Source organism: Lithobates pipiens, unplaced genomic scaffold (genome assembly GCF_037356315.1).
Source record: "Lithobates pipiens isolate NorthernLeopardFrog02 unplaced genomic scaffold, aLitPip1_a1.2 Scaffold_18, whole genome shotgun sequence".
Classification (NCBI taxonomy): Eukaryota; Metazoa; Chordata; class Amphibia; order Anura; family Ranidae; genus Lithobates; species Lithobates pipiens.
Genome location: NW_027507758.1, coordinates 500,664,936 through 500,680,302, shown reverse-complemented (window position 1 = coordinate 500,680,302; position 15,367 = coordinate 500,664,936). Strand labels below are relative to the sequence as shown.

The window sequence follows — 15,367 nt, the reverse complement described above, 5'->3', positions numbered from 1 at the left end:
TTACTCTCAGTCATGTAGGGGATACATACAGTAGGTGCAAATATATTAAATAAAAGATACATAAAAGATACATGTACTGAAGTTAAAGCAAGTGCCCCCTGAGCACTGAAACCTAGATGCTTGGAAATCTAGCGCATGCATGTGCACGCCCACACTGATAGAGGGGGAGGCTACAGCTCCAGTACGTTGGATTACAGGGACCCTGGGGTCGTCAAGTGGTCAGGAATGTATAAGTACCAGCATTTAACTACCATTCTTAATATACTAGCTCCACAGGTTAAATTCAATTCTCATTTTAAAGCTTTATAAATACCTGGTCAGCATCTACAAAGAGAATTTTATCCACAGCCAGCGGGAAAAGCACATCCAAGAAGAGGATTTTGTATCCCCAAATAATCCTCTGCTTCTCTGTCTGCTGATGCAGCCACCGGGGCCACTTATACTGGACCAGCTCATACTGGAAGTTGTACTGCTTAGCCATGTAAGGGATGAAGTTCTGGAAGAGTTAAAACAGCATAGGCAGATTAGTACAAAATCAGTCCCAGAAATCCAGTTATTACTGTACAATAACTGCAACAGCAGGAGATTGTTTACATAAACGGCAAGGAATAATTATTTCCTGTGGCACTAAAAAGCAGAAAGTAGCATGGTCATTTTTACATGAAATAATGACATTTGACAAAGCAGCAGTCTAGTCCTATAAATACATATTAATAACCTTGCACACAGCTGACACTTCCCTATGGTGCAAAATCCAAGGGAGCCCTATGTAGACCAGCTTAAAATAAAGCCCTGTTTGTTAGAAATTACACAGTCTAATTCCTCTTTTCACGTAAATTTAACTTCCACTTGAAGGATTTGGCAGGCATCAAGTGGAAATGTTAAAGAAGTAACTCTTGTCTAGTTTGTTTCACTACAAATTCATCAGCCAAAGGACTTACTCACTGCTTGTTCTTAAAGCGGAACTTCAGTCATTGTTTCATCTTTCCATCTATTAAATCTTCTTCCCTTGTTGTTTTAACTTTGGATAGTAAAATGTATTTTTTCTGTCCGTAAATGCCTTATACAGCCCACTTCCTGTTTCTTGTCTGGTCATTAGCCTAGGCTTATGACATCATGCACATCTTCCTCTCTCACTCTTGTGAGAGTTTTCCAGGAATGGAGGGGGTGATTCATAAGAGGGCCAATAAGAGCTGCAGAGCTGGAGTTGTGTGTCTGTAAATCAAGGACGTGAACAGTCAGTGAACAGGCAGTGGCTCCAGCTGCCCACAGCTAAAATGGATGCAGCCAGACTCAGTGGAGGGCGATTTCTGCAGCATATTTGGCAAGTACAGAATCACAGTATATCTAAAAATAATATGCAAAGTGTTTGGAGGGAAGCTTCAAAATGGCACATAAGTTTTTATTACAAATTGTGTGAGCAGACTCTTTAAAGTGGAAGGGTTAGACCCTCTGCCTGGCATTTATACCTGCATTAATTTTCTTTTACTTCCTTTGGGGTGCCACTGGGCAGGAAGTAGGGGTAAATCAGAGTTGGTGCATGCATTTATCTGCATAGATTAACGCAGGCTCACGTTGGTCAGTGAGTACCTGTGTGTTGTCTTGTTGAGTATTAGTGTCAGGAAGATAGTTGTTAGGTAATTTGGATAGGGTATAATCCCCAATCCTCATTAAATTAGTAGGTACGATGCCAGGTGGATGCGGAGATGCGACACGGTGTACATCTTGTAGCATGTATGCATTCCTTGATCATCCGATCGAGGGCGAATACTGCTGTGCAAAATGTAAGCACACTGTTTCCCTGGAAGCCCAGATTCTGAATCTGGGGAAGCAACTGTCAGCACTGGTAAGTCCCTCCATACTAAAGGAGAGCCAGGAACATACACAGCAGGTGTCCCGGCAGGGGCCAACACAGAGGTGGGTGGAGACAAAGAGGTGCAGGCACTAGGAAACAGTAGATGAGGTGACAGTCAGGAAGGGTAGAGGGGGAAGTGCCAGGGAGGCAGATTCAGGGCTGGAGCATCCCAATAAGTACACTCCATTGAGTGACATTGGTGAAACCAGTCAGGCACCAGCACTGCTGCAGCTGAGGGACTCCCCTGGCTGCCAGGGGAAGAACTCCTGTAGTGAGAGTGGGGGGGAAGCGAAGGGAAAGGAAAGACAGATTCTGGTGATAGGGGACTCAATTCTTAGAAGGACAGAGAGGGCAACCTGTAACAAAAGACCTGAAGCGCCAAACTATATTTCGTCTACCTGGAGCTCGGGTTCAGCACATCACGGATCTGGTGGACAGATTACTGGGAGGAGCTGGGGAAGACCCGGCTGTCATGGTGCACACTGGCACCAATGACAAAGTCAGAGGCAGATGGAATGTCCTAAAGAACGATTTTAGGGACTTGGGAGCTAAATTGAGGAAAAGGACCTCCAAGGTAGTATTCTCAGGAATACTACCGGTACATTCAGCCACACCAGAAAGGCAGAGGGAGATTAGGGAAGTAAACAAGTGGCTGAAGAGCTGGTGTAGTAAGGAGGGGTTTGGGTTCCTGGAGGACTGGGCCGACTTCTCAGTCGATTAACAGTACTATAGAAGGAACAGACTGCACCTAAATTAGGAGGATGCAGATCAGCTGGGAGTAAAGATGGCCAAAAAGTTAGATGGGTTTTTAAACTAGGCGTGAAATTGGGTGCATTAGTGGTAGGTTGACTAAAGCACATAAACCCAAGGTAAGTATAGTAACAAGTCCTAGTTGTAATCACAGAACACCCAATAAGAGGATAGTATGCGACTGGTTTAAACTATGTGCCATGTTCCCCAATGCCAGGAGCCTGGCGGACAAGTTGGGTGAACTAGAGATACTGTTGTACGAGGAAGATTTGGATGTTGTGGGAATTTCAGAGACCTGGTTCAACAGCTCTCATGATTGGCTGGCAACCATTCAAGGGTATACCCTTTATCGCAGGAAGAGGGAGGGTAAAAAAAGGGTGGGGGTATGCCTATATATATCAAGAATAACATACAAGTGAATATGAGAGAATACTGGGAGTATGCTATAGGCCCCCTAACCTGGAGGGAGGAGGGGGAGACGGATCTCCTATCACAAGTTGGATTAGCAGCAAGGATGGGAAGTGTTATCATAATGGGGAATTTTAATTATCTAGACATAGACTGGGCGGAGGGAACCACGCATTTGTCTAAGGCTCGCCAGTTCCTAAATGTCTTGCAGGACAATTTCATGATTCAGATGAAAGACGCACCAACTAGAAATAAAGCATTACTGGATCTACTTATTACCAACAATACAGACCTGATCACAGATGTGGAAATACGGGGCAATTTTAGGATACAGCGATCACAGGTCAAGTGGCTTCAGTATAAATCATACAAATAGGAAACATAAGGAGAATTCAAAGACACTGAATTTCAAAAGAGCCAACTTCCCTAAACTACAAACCTTGCTAGAAGGCATGAATTGGGATTAAATCTTAGGAACAGAACACGGAGGAGAGATGGGTTTGCTTTAAGAGCATATTAAATCAGGGCATTAGCCAATGCATCCCATTGGGCAATACATTTTAAAAAGAGCGAACAAAAGTCCTGGATGGCTTAACTTTTAACAATGTAAAAATGCATATAAAAGCAAAGGAGAAGGCCTTCAAAAAATACAAGGTTGAGGGATCATTATCAGCATTCAGAAAAAAAATCCCAAGAAATTCTTTAAGTATGTACACAGTAAAAAAGGGAGGACAGACCATTTTGGCCCCATAAAGAATGAGGAAGGACATCTGGTTACAAAGGATGGGGAGATGGCGAAGGTATTGAATGTATTCTCCTCAGTCTTTACGAGGGAATCGGGGGGGGCTTCAGTAACCAAAACTGCATTGTTTATCCTCATGACACATCACAGGAAGCACCTCCATGGTTAATAGAGGACAGAATTAAAATTAAACTTGGGTAGCTTAACATTAATAAATCACTGGGACCAGATGGCTTGCCTCCGAGGGTACTTTGGGAACTCAGTCAAGTAATTATCAGACCATTGTTCTTAATTTTTACAGACAGTCTACTGACTGGAATAGTACCAGGTGATTGGAGAAAAGCCAATGTAGCACCAATATTTAAAAAGAGCCCAAAATAAATCCCTAGGAATTACACACCAGTTAGCCTAACATCAATAGTATGCAAGCTATTGGAGGGGATGATAAGGGACTATATACAAGATTTTAGTAACAAGAACGGTATTATTAGCAGTAATCAGCATGGATTCATGAAGAATCGTTCTTGACAAACCAATCTCTTAACCTTCTATGGGGAGGCGAGTTGCCATCTAGATAAAGGAAAGCCCGTAGACGTGGTGTACCAGGATTTTGCAAAAGCATTTGACACAGTTCCCCATAAAACATTTACAGTACAAAATAAGGTCCGTTGGCATGGACCATAGGGTGATGGATTGAAAACTGACTACAAGGACGAGTTCAGAGGGTAGTGATAAATGGGGAGTACTCGGAATGGTCAGAAGTGGGTAGTGGGGTGCCCCAGGGTTCTGAGATTGGACCAATCCTATTTATTTTTTTCATAAATGACATGGAGGATGGGGTAATTTCAATCTCTGTATTTGCGGACAATACTAAGCTAAGCAGGGCAATAACTTCTCTGCAGGATGTGGGAACCTTGAAAAAAGATCTGAACAAATTAATGGGGTGGGCAACTACATGGCAAATGAGGTTTAATGTAGAAAAATGTAAAATAATGTAAAATAATGTATCTGGGTGGCAAAAACATATATGCAATCTATACAATGGGGGAAAACCTCTGGGGGAATCTAGGATGGAAAAGCACTTGGAGGTCCTAGTAGATGATAGGCTCAGCAATGGCATGCAATGCCAAGCTGCTGCTAACAAAGCAAACAGAATATTGGCATGCATTAAAAAGGGGAGCAACTCCAGAGATAAAATGATAATTCTCCCGCTCCACATGTCTCTGGTCCAGCTGCACCTAGAGTATGCTGTCCTGTTCTGGGCACCAGTCCTCAGGAAGGATGTACTGAAAATGGAGCGAGTACAAAGAAGGGCAACTAAGCTAATAAAGGGTCTGGAGGATATTAGTTATGAGGAAAGGTTGCAAGCACTGAACTTATTCTCTCTGGAGAAGAGACGCTTGAGAGGGGATATGATTTCAATTTATAAATACCATACTGGTGACCCCACAATAGGGATAAAACTTTTTCGCGGAAGGGAGTTTAACAAGACACGTGGCCACTCATTAAAATTATAAGAAAATAGGTTTAATCTTAAACTACGTAGAGGGTTCTTTACTGTAAGAGCGGCAAGGATATGGAATTCCTTTTCACAGGCGGTGGTCTCAGCAGGGAGCATTAGATAAGCACCTGAAATCCGCATCATACAGGGATATACAATGTAATACTGACATAAAATCACACACATATGTTGGACAAGATGTCTTCTTCAAACCACAATGCTGCCTTGAATTGGGTTGCAGTGTGTTGTGTAATAATGAAGACATGCTAATTTTTTTTTTGCAACACACCGCACCTCACTTTATGTCACTTCATCGTAGCTCAACACAGAAATGAATGAAATGTATTTTGTAATATTTAAACAAAGTTAAAAAAAAAAAAACACACAAGGCATCATTCTTCAACTGCTCCTGTCCAATCAGCACTTTGTGGTCCAGTCTTCTTCCAAGCTGAATGACAACCAACGTCATTCAACCCACTTCCTGTGTGTGCAGGGCATCATGGGCATACCACTCCATAGGAGCCCTGTGCTCCCAAGTAGAATGGTTCAGAAAACCGTACTGATATCATTGCATCTTCTATGCTATCTGCATTTTTTTACCTTAATACAAACAATGCATTAAGGTAAAAAACATTTTTAGGTTTAGTAACACTTTAAGGTAAAAAAATGCCCTGCCTTTAGAACCACTTTAACCAACCCCACAGCTTCTGTTAGGCAAAACAGCAACAAAAATCTCAATCATTTAAAAAAAAAAAAAAAAAAAAAAAAAAGTACAAACCTTAAACGTAGGAGATAAATAATTTTTCAAAAACCAAAACTTCACTGGGGTCTGTGTGTTTTTCAGTACAGATAACATCATTATTCTGTGGGAAAGAAACAGGAATTTTGGCGTTACAAAGTCAATACTATGGATGAAATTTTCTATATAATCATCTTTGTGAGAAGGTACCAGGGTGTAAGTACTGAGTACCCCTTCATTGTAGAAGGAATACAAAGTGGAAGTTCACAGTAAAGCACAACTCTAGGATGAATTTGAAACATTTTTGCATTTGGTGCAATTGGACTTCAAGCAGAAACAGGTCTGCTTCTCACAGTAATAAAAGTCTGTATATCAAAGGCTCTGAATTCAGTTTTACTCACCTGAGGAATCGCTCATATAAGTGTCCAGAGGCCACTGAGAAGATGTTAATCACATCTTCTTTATCTTGTTTCACCTCTTCTTGTTTCTGACCTCCAGCAAATCCCCTAGTGAATTATAAAACATACATAGATCTGGTGAGTATTATGACTCATTTATGGATTGGATGTACAGTATAATAGGACTTTTCTGGCATAATATTTAACAAGGAAGATACAAGGAGGATAAGGGGAGTCGTATACATTTTGGGCTATATATAATGATATCTCTCTCTCTATATATTATATATATATATATATATTGAACGGTATAAACTTTAATTCAGTGTAAACAAAATAAAAGTTACATTTCCAGGCTAAGGGCTTGTTCACAATATTTGCACAGATCAACACAGGCTCAGCACTAGGGCACATAGAAAACAATTGTTTTCCATGTGCCCCGGTCACACAACACCACAGTGAGGTGCAGTGCAATAAGCTGCATAAAAAAGCAGAGATGCTGCAGTGCACAGACCTGAATGGAGTGTAATTTCACACATCTGTACCTTTTGTATTGTACTGTAATTGTGTTGTCCCCCATTATACATTATAAAGTGCTGTGTAAACTGTTGGCGCTATATAAATCGTGAATAATAATAAATAATAATAATAATTTTATCTAAACAGTTTATTGCATTGTAAAAACATATAGCACGGCCCCAACACAAAGAACACCAGCTGGAGGCATATTAGAATGTGGGCTGGTGTGAATTAATCTTATATAGCATGTGCCCAGGTATGACAAAAAGTGAATCCAATTGTTTAAAGGATAATTTCACCTTTGGAACATGTTACATGGAGTTATTCTTTAAGTTGACCAAGAAACAGGAAAGACTGGCCCCTGTGGGACAAGAGATATGGCCAGTCTGGTGTCTGCCAGAAGTTTGACAAAGTACCAAGTTCTCCTGAGCCAGTTCAGTGCAATGAGGATCACCAGAATGCCCTCACACTCAACCCTGGGAAGCAGATGAGGAAGAAATTTTGGCAAAAAGGTGTAAATCAAGTTGAACTGATTCACAGGGGTCAATGGACCTTGTAACAAACCTATTCATTTTGTTGTTGAACCTGGATGCTAGAAGATCCACATATGATGCCCCAACCGGTGATAGATGTGTTGAAACACCATTTCCATTCCCCTGGAACCAGATGCTGATGACTGAGAAAGTTTTCATACCAATTTTTCATGCCTGGATTGTGCACTTTGGACTGGGCTGGAACTTATTATTCATTCTAAGGTAGAATGAGGTCTGCTTTGCAACTTTATGTGCCTCATAACTGGTTGATGCAACCCAATGCCATGGTATTGTCTGACTGAATCCTGATCAAGTGGTATTGTAGGCAGGGTCCAATGCCTGAAAAACATTACAGACCATACCCTACATCTTCTTTCAAGCAGGGTCAGGGTACGGTCTCCCAAGATGCAGACAATGACTCAACCCATCTGGAAAGCTGCTAAATGGAAACCCACCGTGGCTATGAGCACTTCTAACTTGATAAAAGAATAAGGATGCCAAAATTAGATAAGACAAATGAAATAAAGAAAAATGTTTGCTTCTCTAAAACCATATAGCGAAAATATTCATACATCTGGGGACACTACAAAAAAACAGAGGCTTGCTGAGCGTGGAAGGGGTTATGCTGGGGCTGTCCGTATAGTTTTTTTTGCCAGTGCCCAATCACCTGAAATTAGCTGCATAGCCCAATTGTCTAAGACAAAGATCCTGTATACTGTAATGTACTATTAATAAAGGTGTGACTACAATTGTATAAACACCATTTATTTGGTGTTATTTGCTGTATTGGGTTTCTCCCAGACATATCGTTTGGTGTTGAGGCCAAATCATACAATTTTAATCCCATCTGACCACCTTAAAGCACCTTGAAAATTCTGAGGCTACATGGAAAAAGGTGTTATGGTCAGAAGAAACTATAAATTAATTATATGACCTCAACACCAAACAACATGTCTGGTGGAAATCCAATTCAGCTCACCATGCAAATAACACCATTCCTACAGTAAAGCATGGAGGTGGTAATATCCTGTTATGGGGGTGTTTCTCTGCAGCAGGTGCTGGGGCACTTGTCAGGATAAAAGGAAAAATGAATGGGGCAAAATACAATCAAATTATTGATGAAAATCTGCTGCCCTCTGCCAGAAAGGTTTACCTTCCGGCATGACAATGACACAAAGCACACAGCAAAAAAGATCACACAGTGGCTGAAGAAATAAAAGGTGAATGTCCTTGTATGGCCTTGTCAGAGCCCAGACTTAAACCCCATTGAAAATCTGTGCAATGACTTGAAGGCTGCCGTCCCCAAACGGTCACCATCAAATTTAACTGAACTAGAGCAGTTTTGCAAAGATGAGTGGATAAATATTGCAACGTTTAGATGTGCAAAGTTAGTAGAGACATATCCCAACAGACTAAAGGCTGTAATTAAATTAAAAGGTGGTTTAACTGTCTTCATTTCAGGCTGCAAAGCAACAAAATTTGATTATTTTAAGGGGGGGATTCTTTTCTATACCCACTGTATGTAACTGTGATGGAAGTAAACCATTCAAATTTGTGTGTGGTCAAACAAGGTTATATACTTATCATACCAAGGTACATATTGTTGCATACATACTTAGAGCAACGACCACTATATTATTGTTTTGAGAACAGTACTTGACCAATGACAATCATGGTTCCTTCTCCATCTAATTACAGGTATCCCAACCTGTGGGCACAATCACTATATAATTAGCATAATGAGATGTGTCATTCCTGTATTTAGGAGGCTGGTCACAGAATGTGTGCTACTATAGTAGGAGTGTCAAAATGTGTATTTTTAGAGTTTCGAAGCAAAGTCAAACTTTTGGTAATTATTGTTTCTTTAGCATTTAAAAGGTTACCTAGATCTGATGGGGTAGAACTGATGAACCATTTTTTCTGTGATTCATAACTCGATGGAAACAAACACAATGGCATATTGCATGACTCCCTCTCATACAAACTTTAAAAAAGGAGCACAGACCACTGGAATACTGTATTGCAACATAAACTAGTAGGTGGCTGTCTCCATAGCACTTTCTATACATTCCCAGAGAGTGAGTGTATAATTTTTTTCATTATTATTATTTTTTTACTAATTTATTTTTTACAATTTTATTTTATTATTTTTTTACATCATTTTTAACGGGGGGGCTTTGGTGAAATATCATGGGTCTAAACACTTTTGAGACAGAGACTGAGAACAGAGACAGACTCCCCACAGTCCCTTTCTCTGCAACCTCAGCTTCACTGAACAGTGAATAAATGGGAAGTGCACTGTGCTGAGCGGCTTCCTGTATATTCACAAACTGAAGCATAATAAACACAGTTTACTATGCTTCAGTTATGTATGAACGCAGTGAGTGATTGGTATCGGGGCTAAAAAATACTTATTTTACTCACTGAACTGCAACTCAATTTATAACATTTGTATCGTGTTTTTTTTCTGGATTTTTGGTTGATATTCTGCCTCTATCATTTAAAATACACCTATGATAAAAAATGTTTAGACCCTTCATTTCTTTGTAAGTAGGCAAACTTACAAAATCTGCAGGGGATCAAATAATTATTTTTCTCACTGTACATGACAGCTGAAACTGTAAAACATATGTTTTATTTTCATTATCTTCAAATGCCTTTTCTTTAGCGGTCATTGAGAATGTGAATAAAATGTTTTACTTATTTTATAATCCACAGTGGCCTAAATTTCTTGTGAATGAGAAAAAGCACTAAGAATCATGGATTCCACATACAATTGATGTAGTTTACAGCTAGGAATTCTGATATACAGAGACTGGTTCTACAGTATTTTGACACATTACTGTTATTCCTTTGTAGGGATTGAAAAACTGAAAGCAATAATGAATGCTGGTCCTGGCCTAAATTACCATTTGATGGAATCCCAGAAGCCTGACTCATTTTCATTGGATCCGTCACTCAGGAGGTCTTCGGTCATCTTGTCTGCCTTCTTCTGAACCTGATAAAAAAAAAAAAAAAAAAAATCAAGAAAAGATAATGATTTAAAAAAAAAAAAAAAACATAAAACTATCACAGCAAATGTCTGTGATGCCTGGGGCCTGTCAAGTACTTTAGTCACAGTGAGTACTTTTGGATAATATACTCCAACACATGGTGAATGTAAGAACTTCGCACAACAATTGAAGCGAAGGAAAACTCTGCTTGGCTCATCTCAAAGACCCACCTTAACGTAAACCTCGGGCCAGATTAAGGTGCAAGACTGGTTGTTTCAGCAAATAAACACTCAGTAAGCTTGAAGACCCTAGAAGCTTTGAAATCCAAGGTGCTATGTTATACACAAAGTGACATCAGCTTCTGATATCATACTTGGTCCTGCCCACTCACTCCTTCCAAACATCACTGCCTCTCAGGGAGGCTTTCCATGAAAGCTCTAGAACAGTATGGCACCCGATGCAGCAAGTACAGCCTCACAATCTGATGTTACTCTCTGCATAATAGAGTATACGTGCAGACACCCCTAAGTACTGGCCTTTTAGCTCTCATTTAATTTGAAGTGGTTGTAAACCCATACAAAAAAAAAAAAAAACAACCTGCAAGACAAAGGCATAATGATAATGCATAGCATACTAGCTCATTATTAATTACTTCCCTTAGATCAAAGCCCCCGCAGCAGTCCTCGTACCTTGCTACGGACTACGACTTTGTTCCTGGAGTTACTTCCGGGTAGCGCGCTGCAGCACTGTGATTGGCCAGAGCCTTATAGGCTTACCTGTAGCAAAAAGTGGTTGTAAAGGGTTTACAACCACTTTAAAGAAGTATGGCCAAAGCTTTTTTTGGCTATACTTCTCCTGTGGGTAACAAAGTGCACTTAGTTCTGCACTCCTCTGACCAGTTTTCAGCTGACAGCTGAATAAAGTTAACTGTCGGCTGACATCACAGAGCTGGTCCAGAAGCCTGGTATGACAGCAAGCACAGCCTCTCAGTGAGCCACTGAGAGCCTGAGTCAGTCGCTCCCATCCCCTCCACAGCCCAGCACTCCAGTGAGCACTGGAGGGGCAGAGCAAAAAGTCAGTGACTGACAATCACAAGATCTCTGCAGGCTGAGGACCGAGAGCTGAGAGATCAGCGGTGTTTGATCACTCAGTTCTCAGTCTTAGAGCCAGCTAGGTGAGTATGATTTTTCTTTTGTGTGTGCGATTCCCACACTTTTAATCGTAAACCGTGCATTATGCATGCAGGGCAAAAAAATAGGATTTTTTCGTCATGCTTACCAGTTAAATCCTTTTCCTTGAATACATCATGGGACACAGAGTTAGGCTAATATTCATTACCTACGCCATCTAGGTGAATGGATACTGTTAGACAAAGTCCTAGACAAGAAGTCCGCTCCAATATAACCCCTCCCATACAAGAAGTACTTCAGTTTTGTAGCAAGCACTGAATGCTTGCTACAAAACGACGAAAAAATCATATTTTCTTTATCATACATCACGAGACACAAAGTTAGGCTAATATTTAATACCTACTGGGACCTTCCAGAGCCATAGTTTTGAGGGGAGGGAGACACTCTGCCAAACAAATGGCAGCCTGCTGTATACTACGGCCAACAGCTAAATCTTCGGCTGCTCTAACATTTACCTGATAAAATCTTGTGAACGTATGCACTGAAGACCATGTAGCAGCCTTACAAATCTGAGCCACAGAGACCTGATGGCCAAAAGCCCAGGCGGTTCCTACACCCCTGGCGAATGAGATCTTACCCTACGTTTCAGACCATAGGCCTAAATGACCAACTGGCTTCCCAATTAGCAATGGAAGCTTTGGAAGCTGCCTGCCCCTTCTTGGGTCCTTCTGGTAAAACAAAAAAGGAGTCTGATCCTTGGTTCTCTGCAGATCTAGACAAACTCTGACTACCTGGAAAACATCCAAGGAATGCAGTCATCTCTCTTCCGCCAAACAAGGCTGATAGAAAAAAATAAGGCACAACAATGTCCTGATTTAAATGAAAGGCCAACACCACCTTTGGGAAGAGGAATGGAATAGGATGCATCACCACCTTGTCATGGTGAAGAATTAGGTATGGTTCCCTACATGAAAGGGCCACCAATTCCAACAAAGAAAGGGGGTTTTTCCTCTTCCCTAAGCACAGTCAAGGGTTAACCATACCTCAAAAAAAAGAGGAGAAAGATAGCAACTATGGCTGTAGTGGACAAATATAGAGTAATTGTTGTATTGTCAAATATGACCAATGTAATTACTGTAGTGAGGAGTTCTGAGAAATCCCCCTCCTTTTTTGTTTGTCACCAATTCCAACACCCTGCTAGCAATGGCCATCAGGAAGGCTAGCTTGCGTGAAAGCAAGACTAATAGAATTTCCTTGATAGGATCAAATGGTTGTTTCTGTAATCATTGTAATCGCTTGCTGGCAATTTTTAAATGTAAGCAGGAGACGCTGGTCTCTGCTTTTTTGTTTGTTATGCTTTATAAGCAATAAATGCTTTTTAGTGACGATAATACACTATCAGAGTTATTTTTATCCCCCCCCCACTTATGGTTTCCTTGGCGTACGAGTGGCCGTGGCGAGTAGAAATTATTTTTTCCTGTTTCTTGGATTTCTGCGGGGAAACGAGATAAGGGATCCGATTAATGAGCAGTTGGATATCCAATATACCCGTGCAGAGGGTTCTATCTGCAGTAGACCTTGCCAAACAGGGGGTCCACTGTATTTGGTAAGGGCATTTAGAATTATGATCTGCTTCCGTTACGTCTTCCTTTTCGAGCTTTAGGTCCTCCGTAATAACTGTTTTCCCATTGGATACATTGGGTTCCGCATTTCCTAGCTCCTCCTTGGACTGTTTATGGACTTTGATTTCTTTTTCACTCAAGTGCACATATATATTTATTTTTATTGAATTATTTATTGAAGTCTTTCATGCACATGTATTGACTTATATTTGTTTATCATCACTCATTTTTTATGTCATTTATATTAAGAGTGGTCACATCTATTAGCGCAACTTATACATTTTAGATTTTCAACACCATATGGATATTTGTTGGTTTTTATTGCAGCTTTGTGTCTAGATTATTTTTCGCTTTTGAGCGCGGTTTATTTCCTTTGTTTTTGTAAGAATATATATTAGCCTAATCTGATGAATACATTTTTTTTTTGGGGGGGGGGGGGGGGATATTTATTATACCAAAAAGTTAAAAATATAGGTTTTTTTTTTTCAAAATTGTCGCTCTTTTTTTGTTTGTAGAGCAAAAAAAAAAAAATGCAGAGTTGAGCAAATACCACCAAAAGAAAGCTCTATTTGTGGGAAAAAAGGGACACAAATTTTGTTTGGGTACAGCATTGCATGACCGCGCAATTGTAAGTTAAAGCAACACAGTGCCAAATTGTAAAAAGTGCTCTGGTCAGGAAGGGGGTAAAATCTTCCAGGGCTGAAGTGATTAAACAAGCAAAATAAATAAATTTTTTAGGCACCTTTCACACAAGCGGACTGATAGAGTCCACCTGTAAGTATTTCAGGCAGACCCTGTTGGATGTTGGACCCTCCATATCATCCAATCCGATCAACTAAAAAAAAATGGATGGGGGTCCGTTCTCCATTTGTCTAGAGCAGGGATCTCCAAACTACAGCCCTCCAGCTGTTGGGGAACTACACGTCCCATGGAGACAATCTTTGAGAGGACATAAGACTGCAACTGTTTGTGGATTTGGATTGATAAGGAAAACTTTTGATTTCTATTTTTTTTTTCAAGCATGTTGATTTATGGAGCAATGTGCTCTTTCCCTGTTTTACAGATGGATAATCAAATGGGGCTGGACATTGGAAATGTTTGTTACAGCACTGTCCTTCATTGTGTTCTACCTTTAAGCTATCAGTGATCACCGTTATATGCCAGGCATTGTGACACTTATCACAACATGGGCTACAAAAAACTGATTCTAGATTGAAGCATGCATGCTTGATTTTCTGAAATCAAAGCAATGTGCATTATATTATAAGGGTACATTCACACCTGTGAATGCACCCGCACTTAGAAGTGACAACCCCAGCAGGGGTTCCCAGGATTAGCTGCAGGAGGAAGCCACATTGAAAGCAATGGGAGGCTACCAGCTCCCGTGGCTAGTCATGGCCACTTGCATGTAATCACTCATTAATCAATCACATGCAAGTGATCTGCCCTGGATGCAGACTGCCGAGACAGTTTTTGAGTTGGTTACTATCACTGGACGTGAAACCAACCCGAGTTGGAAATATCACTTTCATTAAGCTACCTTGATTTTCTTTTCTAGTGTTTTCAGCTCTTTTTACATTACCAATGTATGGAAAGCATGCCGTTTGTGGTTAGTGGCTCTAGAAGAAGATATTACATGATTATCTCCTGTTATAAGAGGAACCCTTATCACGGTACAAAAGAACACATGATTACCGCAAGCTGCCAGATCTAGGTAGATTGCAGAAATGTAACGTGTTGTATTCTTAGTTTTCAACCTCCTCTTTAATAGGATGCATTTTAGTTAGTTATTTCTTCAACATGCATGGATTAATAACCTTTACAATCCAGTACCCACTGTGCTTCCATGACACCAGGACACACAAAATCCAAAAAAAGGGGGAGTAAAACAGATTTCTGTAACAAATGTGCTATTTTTGTCCATAACGTCTGGAAAAATAAATACCTACAAAGAATGAATAGCAACAGCACCACTGGCAGGTACAGAAGTAAACTACAAGAGGGCACACACTCACACATTACCTTTACTTTGATGGTTTTGCTCCTGAAATCATCAAGAACTATGATCACGTCTTTATCCTCTGGAGAAGAGTCTGTGCCATCATGACTACAATTAACAGAGAGAACAAAATCATTCTACATTCATTAAAGTTCACTTTTTTACAGCGCATCATTCC

General features: G+C 40.4%; 1 protein-coding gene across 3 annotated transcripts in view; it reads right to left on the bottom strand.

The window, feature by feature from the left end:
- UGGT1 (UDP-glucose glycoprotein glucosyltransferase 1) overlaps window positions 1-15,367 on the bottom strand; it is a 156,235-nt gene that overhangs the window by 32,199 nt on the left and 108,669 nt on the right. For all 3 annotated transcript variants that reach the window (XM_077488664.1, XM_077488666.1, XM_077488665.1), the window contains 5 exons: window positions 15,213-15,297; window positions 10,355-10,443; window positions 6,397-6,501; window positions 6,035-6,119; window positions 314-496 (listed from right to left, as the gene is read on the bottom strand). In XM_077488664.1, coding sequence (XP_077344790.1) covers window positions 314-496; window positions 6,035-6,119; window positions 6,397-6,501; window positions 10,355-10,443; window positions 15,213-15,297 — 547 coding nt within the window. The remainder of the gene's footprint in view (window positions 1-313; window positions 497-6,034; window positions 6,120-6,396; window positions 6,502-10,354; window positions 10,444-15,212; window positions 15,298-15,367) is intronic.